Raw genomic sequence first — 17,726 nt, forward strand, 5'->3', positions numbered from 1 at the left:
ACTTTTGATGTTGCCCCGCTTCGTTGGGTTGTTGTTAAGAAAAACAAAAAAAAAAAAAACTGTCATAATTTCTACAGTCAATAGAGCTGGTGGATTGAGCCAAGAAAGAGGTGCGAACGCCAGAGTGGGAGGTGCCAACGAGGTCTAATAAAGCGCACGGGGGGCGGGGCGGTGAGGGTGGGGGGAAAACAAGCCAATAATTGAGCGATAATTAAAACACCTCACGCCCAGACGCCGTAATAATTGCAGCGATATGTTTATTGGCCAGCCAGCTAATTGTTTGTTTTATTAATTCGATTTTTTTTGCTCTTCTGCAGATGCCTGCGCAATATGGAATTGGCGATTTGTAAAACAGATCTGTCTGCCACGAAATTTATGCTGCCACCCGCTCTGCCCACATCAGCGACCATTGGTTCAACGTCGGCGGTCGCCTCCACGGCCTCCCATTTCCTGGGCAAGGCGACCCACGAGTTCATCCATCTGAACGCCATCAACGGACACCTGTTCAAGTCGCCGGTCAGCAGTCATCACAATTCGCTCGGCAGTCCTCAGTCGATCCTTAGCCAACTGAACGGCATTGGCAACAGCGGCAGCCATTCGGGCCAAGTTAGCACCATGAGGCTCAAGAAGAACCGCAAAGTCACCTTTCTGTCCAGCCTAGTTGAGGTGAGTTGGGGCATTTCACAATCGTATTAAATTACATTGTTAACTGAGCAAATTTCACCAACCAACCAACAAGTGGGAGTAAAGTGTCTTAGTTCATGATTGCTGTAATATTAGATATCTAATTATATTTAAAATACTTAATCTAGGCCAACTTAATGATGACTAGTAGCCGCCTAACTGCTCGGCAGTTGGCTTATTCAAAACTAGGTAGCAGTGACTGCACGTCGTTGATCGATGGCTGCATAAATCTATAATTTCTATATATAACTACCAATAACTACCAATAAGCGAATTTGCTGATCAAGTGATCGATAGGCTGTCCATCGGCTTCGTTTCTATGCCAGTTTGACAGCCACTGCAGTGGGAGTCCCAATGACAGAGTGATTCCCCATCGCGAATGCAGATCACGTAGATCGCATTCTAAATTTGGTAGACCAAACAAAAACGCAATTATTATGTATTATGCTTTGTTGCGTTTTTATTCGCAACACCCTGCTTTTCGGCGGCGACTTTGCCATTAAGTATATTGTATATTTGATGGAATAATCTGTCACTGATCACTAATCATCCAACGGGTGATACCCAAAGTGAGGGTGTAGCCAATTCGTGTGCATTCCATGGGCATCTTTTGTGTAGGCCATCTTTTGTTTATTCGCCATAAAAGCGATAAGCGTGCCACTTGGCTCATGACGCATCTGCATAGACAAAAGGCAGAAATTGGGAACTGCTTGGTAACAAACGCCTTGAAAAGTAGGAACCTCAATGCGAAACCGTCCAAAGAAAGTGAAACAGGCAACAATGGCATCCAAGATCGTAGGGCTTCCCTCTCCTTCAGGCAGCTTGTACTTAATAATAAGCTTACCCTTTCTGATACCCTTCCTTTTTATGACATCTTTGGCTATGCAAACCAGTCATTCCTTTACTTTTTTCCACTCCCTAAAATCCCAGAGTAACTAATTCTTCGGCTATGCAAACCAGTCATTCCCTTACTTTCCCACTCCCTGGACTCTTTGTGCCCCCCAAGAAATTGACGACCGCTGACGGGTAACGAGTGAAGGCATTTGACACATCGCCTGCGGTAAGCATATCCGTTGGCCCGCCGAGCCGTTGACCACTTTCATCCGGTCTTTCGGGGCCAACAGCCTGACCCCCAGCTGATCCTTTCCCCGCTGCCCTGCCAAAGCCCCAAAAAAAAAAAAAAGACAGAAAAGGACATGCGCATGCGCAGTCGCTTGGAAAATGCAGTCAGGTAATCCGATCTGGAGTGTCTGGCCTTTAGAAGGAGCCAAGTCTTGGGTTTCCATCACTCGTCCAAAGTGCAGTAACGTAACTGAAGACTTGTGGATCGTAGAGCTCCAAAAATTGGGTTCCAATTGGTGTGAGTGTGAGTGAGTGAGTATGTGAATTCAGCTGGGATTCGCTCGGCAATTGATTACGATACTATATTTACGGAGCATTCCGTTTGACTACTGTGACCTCCATTATCATTAATGGCGGACCCGCAGACGCAGACGCAGTCCCCTCGGTTTTGAGCAAGTCAAACGTACAATTCAATTTATTAGAACGCGTTCAACACGATCGGTTGGACCCATGGCACAACATTGGGGCAGTCCGCCGCAGCCTGCCACTTTCAATTGCCGGGGCAATCTATGCCACGACTCTGCGCTATTGTATCTCTGATTATAATGCCCACCGCCGCCGAGTCGAGTCGAGTAGAGCCTCAGTTTTACATTGCACACACACACACTCGATTTGTAATTGGGTAAAAGTGGCTTGTTTATAAATATGTACAACACACAATCATGGATGCCTCTTGTGTTGACTGTTTGCTCATTGTGCTGCAGCTGGGGGGTTGGGCATAATGGGGGTGGCAGGTGGAGAGTACCTCTTGGGGGCGAAGATTAAAAAAAGAAGCAAATGGCATCGGGGGAATTGGTGTTGGCCAGGGAAACAAACAAACAAAGATCGTGCTAATTTATTGCCTACTAATTAAGCACCAATGTCAATCAAAGCAAAGGATCTGCAGTTTAAGAGAAATTAAAATGGATTGCTTTTAGCTAAGAAAAGCATGGTATGTACCATGAGTAAGCAGTGTAATGGTTTATACATTGAAAAGTAATGCATATGGAATGCCAATCGTTGAAGGAACTCTAATATGACATCAAAATGATTTATGTGTAAAAAATAAGTTTATAGAATTATGACGACAACCATTGAAATACAAATTAGTCAGTAAATGAATCAGTCTTGAATTGAAAGCTAAAAACCTACACTAATAAAACAATTTCCTGTTCTTTGCAGTCGAAAAATATATTCATCAAGGAGGAGCCGATCCATGGATGCAAGGATCTGTGCAGTTTGTCGGATATTTCAGATCAAGAGGCGTCATTAGGTGAGTGAAAACCCCATCGTAACTGTGCCAATATATCATATTATATACGGATTGTTTACATCGGCCAAGTGCTAACCCTATTTGCTATATCGGTTTCATATGGGCTTTATGACTCTTTTTTTTCTGCTCTTTCACTTCATATTTTGTTTGTTGAATGGCATTTCGAGGTCTGGCGAGCTTTTTGATAACAGATTTCCAAGAAATGGGAATAATTGAAGAGCAAAATGTTGTTGATGAGCAAATGTTCAACAATTATATAGTTGCGGAGCGTAATGGTCCTATCTCGACTCACATACGTGGTGTTTGTATATCTTATGTATATTAGTCAGATAGATTAGCTTTGTTTATATACATATGAGGGCAGATATTCCATAGAAACGGAATTATTGAGAATTATGAATTGTTTTCCCTTAGCTCATTAAATTGCACGACTATTCATTTAGTTTATTTACCTTACCGGCTGAAAAGAAATCAATGAGGTGAACAAATATTTCATAAGTTTATAAAATTAAATACAGAATGAATTAATGCAGAAGGATATGTGGCAGTCGTCGCAACCGATCAATACATGGCTCAGTTGCTTTTGCGACTTTATTATTATTATTTTTGCCTTTTGAACCGCGCGATAAAATGGCAAAAACACACTGAGAGCGAACGGGCCAAATAATTTGGCGATAAGATAAGCCGACAAAAGCGTGTTACTGCTACAAAAATAAAAAATAAAAGAACTTGAATAAAAGGGAATAATGCCAGAGGAAGATATAGCCATTGTGTGTGTGTGTGTGGGGGATCGTCTGTGATTATTATTATAATGTAGTCGTTGAAACAAACATAATTCCCAAGCATTCGCATAGTTGGTTTAATATTTCAGTGAAAAGTCACGTCGTTTGTTTCCGGTGGGCCCAGCCCCCCGTTCCTGAACTCCCAATCCCCACTCCCCACCTATCCCCATTCCCCACTCATCCCCACTCCCCACCCAAATGCCCCTCGGCGAAGTGCCAAGTTAACTTGCGGACACATATTCATTCAGTCAGTCACTCCCTCACTTATTCATTCAGCCATTCATTCACTCATTTGCTCCTTTAAATGCTCCCACAAATGGAAAACGCACAGAGATCTCTGCGCGCGGAATACATTTGCATTTGAAATACTCTCAAAATAAATATATCTCAAAATGTGCAGCGCTACCTTTTCCCTCCCTCCGCTGCCCCTGCTGTTGCTGCTGCTGCTGCTGCCGCTGTCAATCAGGCAATACGTCAGTCATTCACTCACTCACTCACTCTGCCAACTCTTCGTATACGTAATGTGACAAAATATCGTTGTCGTTGCTGCTGCTGTTGTTGTTCTTGTTGCTGTTGTTGTTATTGTTGCTTTTCGTATGGCTTGTGTCTAGTATATTTTATCTATTATTTCACACACAGTCGCGGGGCAGAAAAAGATTTCATGTATCGGACAACGTTTTATGGTAATTTGTTATGCATCTTTTGCCCTGTTGTTTGCGAAGCGAGAACAATGTACCGAGTATGTGTTAATAATGGGAATTTCTCGGTTTTTTTTTTTTTTTTTTGGATAGTACTTAGCTTTTGGGGTATGACGATAATGCCAGTTGGAGCACGATGTCGCAACCCAAACCCAAATTTAATATCTCTCAGAAGAGCACTGCATTCATTTGATGAAGATTCTCTGTGAATTAAAAGAATACAAAATAATTGTCAAGACATGAAATATAATACTTTAATGAACAGTATATCTTTTAAATCCATTTTTACCGCAAAGTTAAGCCGTCTGAGATTTTACAAAATATCTCACTGCACTGCCATATGTCCAAATCGGTGGGACTAAAGCGATTTGAAAGCTATTCAATGTTTATAAAAACAAATAATACAAATCTGTTTGGTGTTTTTTTTCTTTTTTGGTTTTTTGCCGTGGCCCAAAAATCGAGGCAGTAACCGAAAGAAAAGGAACCCGAAAACGTAAAAAGTATTTATGTATTTATGTCTTATCGCTGCGTTGAGATCAACAAAGCGCAAACAATTTCAATGTCAACGCAAACCCAAGACTAAAGTCAGTGCCCAACTAAATATACAAATGTGTGGTGTGCGAAGGGTGGACCTCAGTTGGCTGTAAGAATGGGGATTGTAAGTGTGCACGATGGTCTTCTCAAATATCACTCATACGCAGTGGTGGCAATGGTATACATTTAAATTGTAAATATATTCAAATGAATATATGACTTAATAAGCAGCTCGCAGTGCCTGGGAAAAGTCTAAAAAACAGCATTGCTCATACGCAGTGTGGTACTACATGGATAAGCAGGGGTCACATATTTGGTAATTAGTTTTGGCAATTAATTAAGTTGTAGTTTCTGGGAAGGTCCACCCCATTGCGCCTATATGGTAGCACATACAACGCTACATATCTGTGCATGTATTTAGACATATGTATGTATGTATATACGTACATACATACATTTGTTTGTGGGACCCAGGCGAATCCCTTAGCGAACACAACTGGCAGCCTGAACTTTTCGCTCGTCGCTAGAAGATCGCGGCCATAAAATGGCAACAGAAACAAAAAAATAAATATAAAATCACAAAAACTAAAACAGAAACAGAAAGGCGGAAAAAACGGGGGAAAAAACATGCAAAAACGGCGACAACTGCGCAGATGCTGAATGGAAAATGGGGATGGCACATAAAAAAAGGGGGAACATCGCGGGGCAGAAGAAGCAGAGAAAAGATCGGGAGCCAGGCACGTAAATTTAGTTTACATTATGCGAACGAAAGATACACTTAGCATAAGGGTCGCCCTGAAATCCAAAAGTATTCAAAATGCAGGAAAATGTGTGAAATTAAATGAAGAAAGAATTTGTAGGAAAATTCAATGATGGATAAAAATCTATAATGTACCTTGAAAATGTATTGCAAATGCCATTAAATCTCATGAGTAAATAAAGCCTAAATCTTAGAGATTTTCAAAAATACGTCCTTATTTTTTGCTAGTGTATGCAAAAGGCTGCCCTTATTTTAATTATACGCGCACACAGATGCAAAAGTACACTCACGCACGCACACTCCCACGCCGTAATCATCTCTCATTAATCATAAACTTGGAAAATAACAAGAAACAAAACGAAACGAACCAAATGAAACGAAACAATAAATAAAGCAAATTATATTTTCGCTTATTAAATATGTGCGCTATGATTTGTATAAAAAATATAAAAAAAAATGCAAATTCTCTCCGCCAGGAGAGTGGGAGAGTGGAGATCGGAAGAGAGCCTGGCGTCGACGCTGGCAGCGACGTTGACTGCGCGAGCCCCACAACTTTCATTCATTTTGCTGCTCATTTCATTCATCCCCGCGCTGCCGACGTCGCTATCGGCGTCGCTGCTCCCCAGCGCTCTCCCGCTCTCTTTTTGGGGGCTCTCGCTCTCCAAGAAACACGTTCGTTTTCATTCATACTCGCCAGGCAGCAAAAACAACAAAACTAGTTGGTTCTCGAATAATAAAACGAAGAGAAAAAAAAACAACAAAACGCAAAGACAACCAAAAAAGAATTAAAATGCAGTTGATGAATGGGGGAATGGAAATGGAACTGGGATGGGGAGTGGGAAGTGGGGAATAAGAGGCAGCGACGAGTGGATCTTGTTGCGCTTGTCTCCCTTTCTTCCACGGCCGTTTGTTGTTGTTGCTGTGGTTGCTTCCTCTGTCATTGGGGCTTGATGTTTGTTTCCTTCCTTTTTTGCGTGTGCCTGCACTGCTTCGTCCCCCTCCTTCGATGCTGCTCTTCCTTCTTCCTCTTCTTCTAGGCTTGTTCCTGCAAACCGGCTTCTTGCTCTTCTTCTTGCTCTCCGGCTTTGTCTTTGGGGCTCCTCTTTTATCGCTGCTCCAGCTTCTCTACTTCTTCTGTCGCTGCCCGTGGGCGCGTCGACTTTGGCTCGAAATCCAAGTGCAGTCGTCGTTGCCTTTCCATACCCTGCAGTGTAGGGTATTATGGTCCCAATAGGATTTTGTTACTTTACTATTTATAAGATTCTGAAAATCATGAATATTTTGTATTTAAAAAAAAATAGTTCTTTAATTCAGCAAATTGATATTTTTAAGACTTTGGTATATAATAATACGGTTTATACGGCTTTATACGGTTTAATACGGCTAGGGTATCTGAACTTCTACTGCACAAAGTTCTTCGCCATCCCAGTTTTGTTTTCATTGTTTTTGTGTATTTGCTTTGATTTTTAGCTGTTTGCTCTTGGACCAACTTCTTATTTATTCATAATTTGAACTCCCCTCCCTACCCCACACACCCCCCCCCCCCCCCCCTCCATTCCGGGCACCACCCCCTTCCAGACCACCAGCCCCCCGCTCATCACCACTCCCCTTCGCCTCCACTCGACGCACAATTTGTGGGCAGCTGCTGCATATGGAAAAATGAAAAACTGGAAAACGAGTTGCCAACACACACTTGCTCGTGTTTCTGATTTTAAGTTTTTTGTTTTAATTTCAGTTTTTTGTTACCTTTCAAATTTCTTGTTCACAGATCTTCTTTTCCCCCCGTCTTCTGTGGTTGTCGTTGGTGTTTTTTTTTTTTTGGGGTTTTCGTCTTTTTTTTTGGTTCGTGGAACTGCTGCGTTAACAACTTATTGTTGTTGCTGTTGCGGTTGTGCTGCTTCTACAATTTTTCATTCATTCATATTCAGAGGTAAACACATACACACATATGTACGTACATACGTACGTGTGTGTGTGCTATGTGTGGATTTGTGCGTTTGTAGTGGAATATATCGCCTGTTTTATATTTCATATGCACGCCACTTTGTACTCACTTACTATTTGTGATTTTCGTTTTGTTTGCTTATTTCACTTGCCTTTTTATTAATACTTTTTTTTTTTGTTATTTTTTTGTATTTTCCTCTGTCTTGCCTTTAGTCGGGTTTTCGCCTGATTTTGCTTTATTCATTCATAAATTTTGATAGCCCGACGTTGAGTTTTGTTGTTGTTTCGCCTGGAATTAATCGCGCGAGAACTTTTTTGATTCATTTGAATTGAGGCCTTTATGGCGGTATAATTCGATGCATTATGGCATTCGTTTTAGCCCCAATGATATTTTCATATTTTTTCAATTTTATGCAGCTAATGCTTGGATAATTTGTTCTCGAGTTTATTGCTGATTTATGAATGCAAAATGATAAATTAAGTTGTGCCATTCATTTGTACTGTAATGCAAAGCAATTAAACAATTCAAGTTGTAAATTAAGTATTCAAGCATTGAGCAAGACTTTTGAACCTAATTTCTCTCCGTGTAGATATGCAAATATGTAAATAGCTTACAAAAGACATAGAGACTTTATCTAATCACGTTCCCTCAACGTTTCTATTTTCATTCCCATTCATTCACACCGAAAACAATGTTATCAAAACAAAAGCGCGTTTCTCTCGTTTTTTTATTACATGCACATGTACAATACATATATGCGTTTTTTTCTGACTGTGTAGAACGGATGTGTCTAAATTGAGTGCATCCCATGGACAAATTAGCAGCATTTATTGTAATAGTTGCAGTTGTTGTTTCTTGGGATTTTCCGAGCCGCCATAAAGCCCAGTTCATGGCTAATCAGCACGCTCCGAAATGTTGTAATGCCGCAAAGAAAGGGCGAAATCATAAGAAAGCAGCAGCAGCCGAGTTAATTAAGCCATAAACAACTGACCCAGCACAATAGTCATAGTCAGGGTGAAGAACTTATCGGGCAACCCTCGCACGCGTGCGACCTTCACCAATTTGAACTCTACCAAACGCGAAACTCACTTTCCATCGCCCCAAACAACTTGGAGCCCAAGAAGTAACCAATGAGGTGGACGAAGAACAAATATTTGTGGCTGGCCGATAAGAACTGCTCGTTATCGATGGAGGTGGGGTTTTTTTGGGCGGTAATATGGGGAATATGGGGGGAGGCAAACAATCTAATATTATAATGCACTTAGCCTACACCTTGAAGTGTCGGGAACTGAAAAGACACAAGGACCACTTCTCCATTGCCAGTTACAAAGTGAACAAGATGATAGGGGAATGTGAACTTACACAAATTGCTTGCACCAAATTAACATTACAAAAGAAGCAAGGTAAGGGTATTTGGTAGACCGACCATTTAGATTTAGCTTTTCGTTAGAAAGAAATTCTTTTGTTATCAGCTTTCTATTCAATAATTGCTGATGCCGTAAAACTATTGGTATAAATAGAATTCAAGTTCCTTATCAAATTCGGTATGTGTAGTGTACTTATTTTCGAATTTAAATTTAGGGTTGTTAAATATAAAAAATTTAAGGGGATTGTGCCTTAAATTATTGACTTTGACGTGTATTATTTTTAAAGCTGTTATATTTTAATTAGGTTTAAATAATTCGTTATATTTCTAGTTTAATTTTCTCTTTTTTTTTATATACATGATTTCTACATAACTCAGTGGCGACTCCTGTCGGCAAGTAGCAAACTAAGAGTGTGTTAACTTATTGCCTACTTTGCAGCGCGGATACGAAATTGAATACACAAAAACTATTGCATACCACGAGGGGAACTTAATTACATATGTCTTAAATAAATTATATATGTTTACGCTTTTATATAATTTGAAGTAAATTAAAAAAAAAAACATTTTCAAATGAATAATATATCAAAGATATTAATAAAAAACCAATTGGCAATGACAGACTTTATGTAGCCTTGGATCTGAAATACGCATTTCATTTAATGATTGCCTCCTACAACAGAAAAACTACACAAGTTTCTGCATTGCCTTTAAAGTAAATCGTTTAAAAACAGAAACTTGAGCGCGTGCCATAAACTAATTATTTGATAATTTAGCCAAATGAATAAAAAGCGAATTTTTGAAATCCACTTTTGCCCATTTTGGGAGCAACTCAATTAATCATAAATGCCAAATATGGAGCAAAAATACATATATCAGTGGCGAAAAGGAAACCGAAAACCCATTAGGAAATGCTGCAAGACGCGACTAACAAATATGAATCAATTAATGCAACAAAAGGCAACCTGTCCACGCACAAATACTCGTGCCAACCAACAAACAAACTAACTCACACAGATGCAGATGCACTCGCATCCAGATTAGATGTGTGGGGATGTTGGGGCAACAAATTGCGGCAATGGAAACCCGTTCTTGGGACAGCTTCAATTGCATTTTATGATTTACCAACCAGCCAACCGAACGATCGAGCGAACAGCCGCGCACTCGAGCTCTCGACCAATTGATAATGCAATCGATGAAAAATTGAATCATACAGGATCTCGATCCATATAAATATCTTTTTGGCAGCAGCAGCAGCAAAGAGGGTCGGATGAGGGGGGGCGCTGTCGATTGGGAACACCTGCCTTGTCATAATGATTGTGTCTGCACAATTTTCCAGTTGCCTGCCCCTGGCCCCAGTTGGAAGAAACTTTTCCAGGAGTAGTGCGTTTTTGGTTCTATCGATCCGGCGATCGAATGCGATCGAATTCGAGCGATGATCATCAATTCAAGCGTGTCCACCTGGGCTCTTGTAGCTATCACTTTTTCATTTATTTTTTATTCATTCTCTTGGCCAATTTAACGCTGCTGCTACCCCTTTGGCCAATTGATAATTTAACGCTTCAATTGGCCCAAAATGTAGCGGGCTGCCTAAAACAATGGGCCATATTCATACACTCGTATGTGAATTGGCCCATTGCCCTTTGGTATAAAGACCCTATTTTCTGCCATGTCATAATTTGTTCAGCATTTTAAATTAAAGTTTTCACTCTTCTTTGAGGCTCACATAATGTCTAATGGGTTTTTATTTTTTTGTGTCTTAATGGCTTTTCTGCAATTGTCATTTGAATTAAAAGCCGCTTCGTTGCGCTACTTTTAACCCGAATAATGGAACTTTTAACTAAGTCCATTGGCAGATCCTATCCTATTAACTGGGTTTTGTGATAGAGAATGAAGTGGCAAAGTCCATCAATTGGAACCGTTTTTCGTTATAAGCCGATCTATTGAAAAGTTTTAATAGAGCAATTTCGAACCAAGTACTTTAATTGTTTCTACTATAAATGTATGTTTCATCTTGAATTATTTGCCAGATAAATTTATGTAACTGCCCAAAATGTACAGCTTTATTTCGGATATCATCCCATAACTTTCGAAGAAGGAGGTTTTTCTGATTTGTGCACAGATCACGCAGCTAATCAAAGTCTGTTCAAATGGCGGTCCATAACTAACATCTATGTAGATCCTCAACTCTTTAGCACCCCCCAAAAATCAACGTACATATCTACGAACAGTGTCGGCGGCACTGGCGCTTTTGTGTCTATTCGAACCGAAAATTCTCTAAACAAAAACAATCGATAAATTTCCATAGAAGATTGCTGCAAGTGGCCGAGTGGCTGAGAAATTTTCGGGAAGCGGGAATGGAGCGGTTGTAGCGCCATTCGCACAGTGGGTTACCTTTGATGCCCGGCGCAATTTATCAACGCATTTTATTGAGTGTTTTCGTTGCTCGCCTGCATTCGAAATCCTCGCCGCCTGATGCTGACCATAACACCCACAATCGATTCGATTTGAATCGCCTCGAATCGCTTCGCACTGAATCGGATCTGAATTCGGAATTTGTGCGAGAATCGAGAGTCGAGAATCGGTGACTGGCACTCGAATTTGTATATACAAGCGGGAATATATTTATATAAGTACGTACAGTGCGGGATGGTTACTTAGTTTGTTAAGGCCTAATCAATAATTAGTTCTCTTAAGTATAATTTACATATGATGTGAAAAGAAATGGATAAAAGGGTAGCCTTTTTACCCTCCATCTCTTAAGCTCTTTGATGTTCATCTAGCTTGATTTAGTACTGTGCCTCGATCACTTGAGCATAGCAGCCACACAGTCATGGCACGCACTGTACTTGACTTTGTATATGGTGTGCCTAAGATCGGAAGTTAATTTATTCGAGGGTTAAGCATTTAGTTTTGTTTATTTGAAACCCGCAAGATTTGTGGCTCTCCACATAAATTTGTTTGTCAATGCACCTTTCTTTGTGCCCCACACACCCCCTGCCCCCCCTTCCTTTCCCCCCAATATATCTAATTTTCTTTAATTTTTACCGTTGGCTGTTGAAATCCATTTAGTTATATATTTTAATTGCGTTGGGTTCAGTTCAGTTGTTTAGGTAGCCGCAGCATCGGGCTGAAGGAGTGTGAAAATTGTGTGGCTGCAACTGCTGCAGCAAAAGCAACAGCAACAACAACAGCAACAACAACAGGAACAGCAACAACAACTGCAACAAACATGAAGGGGCAATATCATCAGTCTGTACTTGGTCCGCTTATTTTAGCCATGGCTAATGCCAACAAACACTCGACTCGATCGCACGCAAGCTGCAACTGCGAGCAGGTGAAACTTTTGCCGATTCACAGTCAAGCCAGGGGAGGTGATGGTGGTGGGGGGGTCAGGAGTTTCGGGGGAGGGGGGTGTGGAGTGTCTATTTGGGGGAGTGGGCAGGCGGCTGGTTGGTAGCAGTTTGAACAGCTGACCAAACCGCTTTTGTGGCGGCAGTAAAACACAAAACTGGTTGACTCGACTCTATGGGTCCTGCTTTCGGTTGGGGTCTATCCCCAATCCCCCTCTGATTCCCGGCATTTCCCCACCCCCCCCTCGTTTTCTGGTATCTCTCTATTAAAAATGGTCTAATGATCAATGCTTTGGATCTAGCCGGTGCACTAAGAACATGAGAGGTGCCTAAATCTAGAAATTAATAGTCAAAGAAGAAGTAATTCCCTTTGAGCACAAGCTATTCCTATTCTAGACTTGATTTTATAAAGAATCAGGATCTATTCTATCTTATGAAGTCTTATTTAACTTTCATTCTTAGTATTGGTAGCATTTTTGCTCACTGCATTTTATGCAAATGCCGCAGCAGCCGGGCCAGTCTAGGGTCCAGTTTGAGCATCCTCGCGATGAGCGTTGTGGTCCTAGGGTTGGCAGGCCAGGTGCTAAGATAAACCCAGTAAACCCGGGGCAAGTGAGGGGGGTGATGGAGGCTGCAGATCGGGAAGTCAATCCAGTTGTATGGCACCCAGCGTGGGCTTATTACCAGCAACAAATTGCATCTTCATTTCGAGCTGCAATCGAAGGGAAAGAGTTATCACCATGACCCCAGCCTCCAGTCTCCAGTCACCAGCATCCAACAGATATCTATAGTAACCAATTAGGTGGCCAACAATTAAGTTAATGCCGTGTGGGCTTCCTCGTGGCGCCAGTCGTTGGTATCTTTTTAAAAAAAAAACAATTAATATTTTGCCTCTTTTGGGGCTTTTAATTCGAATTTTATCATCTGCCACGCAGCGGGATGGCTAAAAGTGCCTTCCGTCACACGTTCCGGGGCCATTTTCGAAATTCAGTTATCAATTAATGGCCAAATATATTTGTTCAAATAGAAATAGGAAAACCAAAATGCCGAAAACGTCGAGACAAAATGTTTTTACAGCTTCTGATACATTTCATTTCAATTTAATTCATTTCGATGCGTTTCGTTTCGTTTCGTTTTTTTTTGGCATCTTAATTTATTCAAAGCCGTTACCAAATGGATACTTAAGGCCACCACGCGATTGAGATAATGGTGTCTTATGTGAGTTCCTTTTTTTGATCGGGGTCTTGAGTTTGAGGTTTCACTCAGGTTTATTCCTCTGCCCCTGGAGTGTGTGAAAGCTATTAAAATTATTGCCGGGGAAATGGGATATTATTTAGAAACGGGTTTAGTTTTATAGCGCCAGCTTACGTTCTGAGAAGAGTCGAAGATCTTCAATCGTTTGCATTTAGTAATCAGTATGTATTTTATAGTTTGTTTAATTTCCATGTCACTTGAGTCCATCATCTGGATTCAATTGAGCTTCAGTGAAATTTCCATGGACATTTTCCCCCTCTGGCAATGCAGGCCAGCGATCTTTACTACGCTGCATTATCATTCTGGTCGCGCTTCGTAATGAATAATTATTGCTAATTGATGCTGATAAAAGTGAATTTATGAATGCGTTTCTGCCGCTCTTGCGGTCACTCTTCTCTATCAATTAAATTGGCTCGACTCGGACCTGTTTCGATCAGCCATCAAAGATGAATGAAAAGGCGAATATCCTATTTATACGCAGCCATGAGAAGTGGCTAATTTGGCCTTGCCAACAGGCGAGAAATTGGCCACGGTTATCTCTGGTTGGGCCAACTCTCGAATAATATACGATATTTGTGTACCGAGATGCGTCACTGAACTGAACTGAGCTGAGTTGAGCTGAGTTGTTGTCCGATAAAGAGGAAAAACAAAAGCAAATTTTCATTCATGATTCAAGATAGGCCGTTTGCGAAGGCTTCGCTTTGGCGAGCGAGCGAGTGAGTATCTGACTCTGAGTATCCGAGTGCGCGGGACTTGTGTATATGGACTATAATCTATCTGCATGGCAGGCACACAAACAAAAGATACACGCGCACACACATGGAGCATATTTAATTTGAGGCAAACTAGCAATGATTAGGAACATCCGGTTTACTAACCGAAAAACCAACCGAGCAACCGAACAGCCGAGCAAACGAATCAGCGGAGCCAACGACGAATCCAACCCGGACTGTCCAGGCTGTCCCATTCCCATTGAACAGTAGCTGCACTGCCAGAAAAGCCATGAACTTGCGTAATAAGGGTAGCATATACTAAGGTAAAAAGCCCACACAAGGATGTACATCATGAACTTACATCTCTGCATACAATCAGTTTAATCAATTGTATCCTTACTCAATAAGATCTACAGTCTTACCTTATCCTTTTGTAGTATGCACTAGTATTTTCTCGCAGTGCTTTTGCGACAACAGCCTCGACACTAGTCCCATTCAACTTGATTCGTTCTTACGAGTATATGTCTACGCCACCGTCACCATCATCATCATCAACAGAAGCTACAGAAGCAACGTGATGATCATCCGCCGTCGCAGTTGGGGCATCATCTTCATCATCGTCTCTTTCAACTGCTGATGGTGAACTGCTGGAGTTGGTGGAGCTGGAGACTCTGGGGGGATGGGGAGGGGGAAGGGGAGTGCCGCTGTTGGACACTGGAAGCGCCATCCGTCGAGGCCAAGCCTCTTCAGTCTCCGTTCTGGACATAAAGCAGATAATAATGTTGTTCTTGTTGTTCGGCTCTGGATGCTGTGAAATCTTCTGTTTGGAGTTTGAATTGTGTGTAATTTGTTTGCTGGCTACTGCGCGGCTACTGTATTTTCCATCGCAGCCTCCGCCTGAACATCTCTACACGATCATTTCGAGATCGGGCTGGTGATGGGGCATGGTGATGCGGAATGGGGATGGCTATGGCTATGGGGATGTGTATGGGGGTCTCAAGAGGAGGGCTCTTTGTTTGTTGTAAGCCGCGACAATCGACGGCGCAACTTCAGCGCAGCTTCAGCTTCTCTTTGGAGCTGCTCTTTGGGGATAGCCACCACTGATCCGATCGGCATCCAATCGCTCGTGTTTATCTTGCGCTTTAAAATGTGGAGTGGAGTCTACCCACTCGGACTCCTGCCCCATGTGCATGGATGGGTTTTAACGTGCAGCCGCTTCCTTTCGGTGCTTCATTAAAGCTGTGGGTTATTGGGGGAATTTTCTTTGGTTACGCTCAATTATTGATATTCATATTGGTAAATTAAATTAATTTGAAGTTGAGAGCTTTAAAAACTCGCTCGAGCTGCAGGAGATTTAATGCTTCTCGGGGTCCTTGTTCCTATTTATATTCTTCTAAATAGGCGAGTGGTCGGTAATTACGCATTTTTACGATGATTACGATGGGTTAGTTGATTGGTTTCTGCGTGGATAGCTTTTGAGAGGAATAAAGGCAGAGAATAAGATGAACTTTGTCAAGAAGTTTACATTCTCACAGCTTAGTTTGCAGATGAAATCTTCTTCCGTTTATCCTAAATACAAATTGGAACAATTCCCGTTTCATTCATTAATGCCAAGATATATCCGTTTCTTTGCCAAATCGCTGATTAAAATACTGAACTTTATTGAACTTTACTTTATTTCCGATTATGATCCGTTGTTTGCCCCTCTGATTGGGTGAGTGACCGCATTAATAATGGTTGAAATAACCCCAAATGCCGCTTCCCATTGATATCTGCCTATCTAATTTATGCGTTAACCATTGATTTGATTAGGAGGAACTTGTGAAAACATCAAACCGAACTTCCCATAGCAATTAAAAGCCAATTAAGACGATACTCGTATCATCCCATCATAATCGTGGCAAACATTTGCCAATACACGCAGAACGAACGAACTAGTTTTTATTTGTTTTTCGATTCCAATTCATTTTTCGTTTTCTCAGCCACAACAGGTCTCTGTGGGTCTGGCAGTTTTCTACACATTCATTGATTAAAACAAATTGATAATTAATAACTTCGATGGGTGCAGACAGGTAAAAAGCAAAAACAACCAAACTAAAATCGAGCGGAGACGGAGAAACTAGTTTGGCCCGGAAACATATCCTGTGTCCATTAACTGTTTTACGTGCTTGACAAACTTCCGCAGTTGGGGGGAAAAAAAAGAGTTTGCTTTAGTTTTTTTTCTCAGCCCACTCGGCTTCCTTTGCTGCTGCTGCTGCAGTTGCTGTTGCAGTTGCTGCTGCTGCTGCAGTTGCTGCTGCGGATGCTGCAAATAGGTTGGACCTGGGCCTGGCCTGTCCCGTCGAAAACCCCACTTGACCACTGCAGTTGCAGTTTTCTAAGCCGATTTGAATGTCAGATAGATGCATGGCCGTATTGCCGGGCAGCAACTTTCGCATTTCATTTGGCACGGTCTCGAGCTCCCCAACGCCACCACATCATTCACTTAGCCTCGCTTTGCACTGCTCAATATCTGGCCAGTTGATCGGCTCCCCCAGCTCTCCATGCTCCATGCTCCATTCTCTCCATGCTCCAAACACCCAGCTCCAAGCTCCCAGCTCCAAACTCCATGTTGCAGCTAAAGTCCGAATAGAAACTGCTAACAAACCCGAAAAGAAAAAGTTGCATGCGTTTCTGCCATGACTTTTTTTTGCATGGCTTGTTTCCTTATCATTGGATACCATAAACTATTCCTGCGAGACATAAACGACGATTTTATAAAGGAACCTATAAACTATATTATTATTATAAGCAGCATCCCTGAAAAGTAGATTTATAAAGTAATTAAAGACAGTTCTTGGTTTATTACCCTGTTTATTTATTAAATTATAAACATGCTCTATAACTGTTAGCTCTTTATTAGAAATATTCTTCTTAAAAGCTACTGCTGATAGTGAAATGCTTGGAAAGGGTATTTCAGATTCGAGACTTTTCCGCCTGCATGGAAATTTGTTGCGTTTGTTTTAAGTTTTTTCTCACATTGACCGGATGAGCAGCTGCTGGGGATCAGGTGAGGATGAATATAATAACATAAACCCCAATATCAACAACGCCAGCGACGGCCGATCGATCGAATGAAGTGAACTGAACTGAGCTGAACGAGTCGAACTGACGAAACCAGTTCCCATTGAGAAAACGGCGAATGGCCTGGGGGGCCAAAGGAGGTGGCTGGCGGAGATCAGGGGGCTCCACCGGCCACTACATGAATTAATCACCATTCGTTC

General features: G+C 41.6%; 1 protein-coding gene across 1 annotated transcript in view; it reads left to right on the plus strand.

Annotated features, from left to right (window-relative positions):
* LOC122622632 (ETS-like protein pointed) overlaps positions 1–17,726 on the plus strand; it is a 58,628-nt gene that overhangs the window by 5,554 nt on the left and 35,348 nt on the right. The window contains exons 2-3 of the mRNA XM_043801220.1: positions 318–666; positions 2,968–3,058. Of these exons, the coding sequence (XP_043657155.1) occupies positions 331–666; positions 2,968–3,058 (427 nt within the window). The 5' untranslated portion in view covers positions 318–330. The remainder of the gene's footprint in view (positions 1–317; positions 667–2,967; positions 3,059–17,726) is intronic.

Source organism: Drosophila teissieri, chromosome 3R, assembly GCF_016746235.2.
Source record: "Drosophila teissieri strain GT53w chromosome 3R, Prin_Dtei_1.1, whole genome shotgun sequence".
NCBI classification, from domain to species: Eukaryota; Metazoa; Arthropoda; class Insecta; order Diptera; family Drosophilidae; genus Drosophila; species Drosophila teissieri.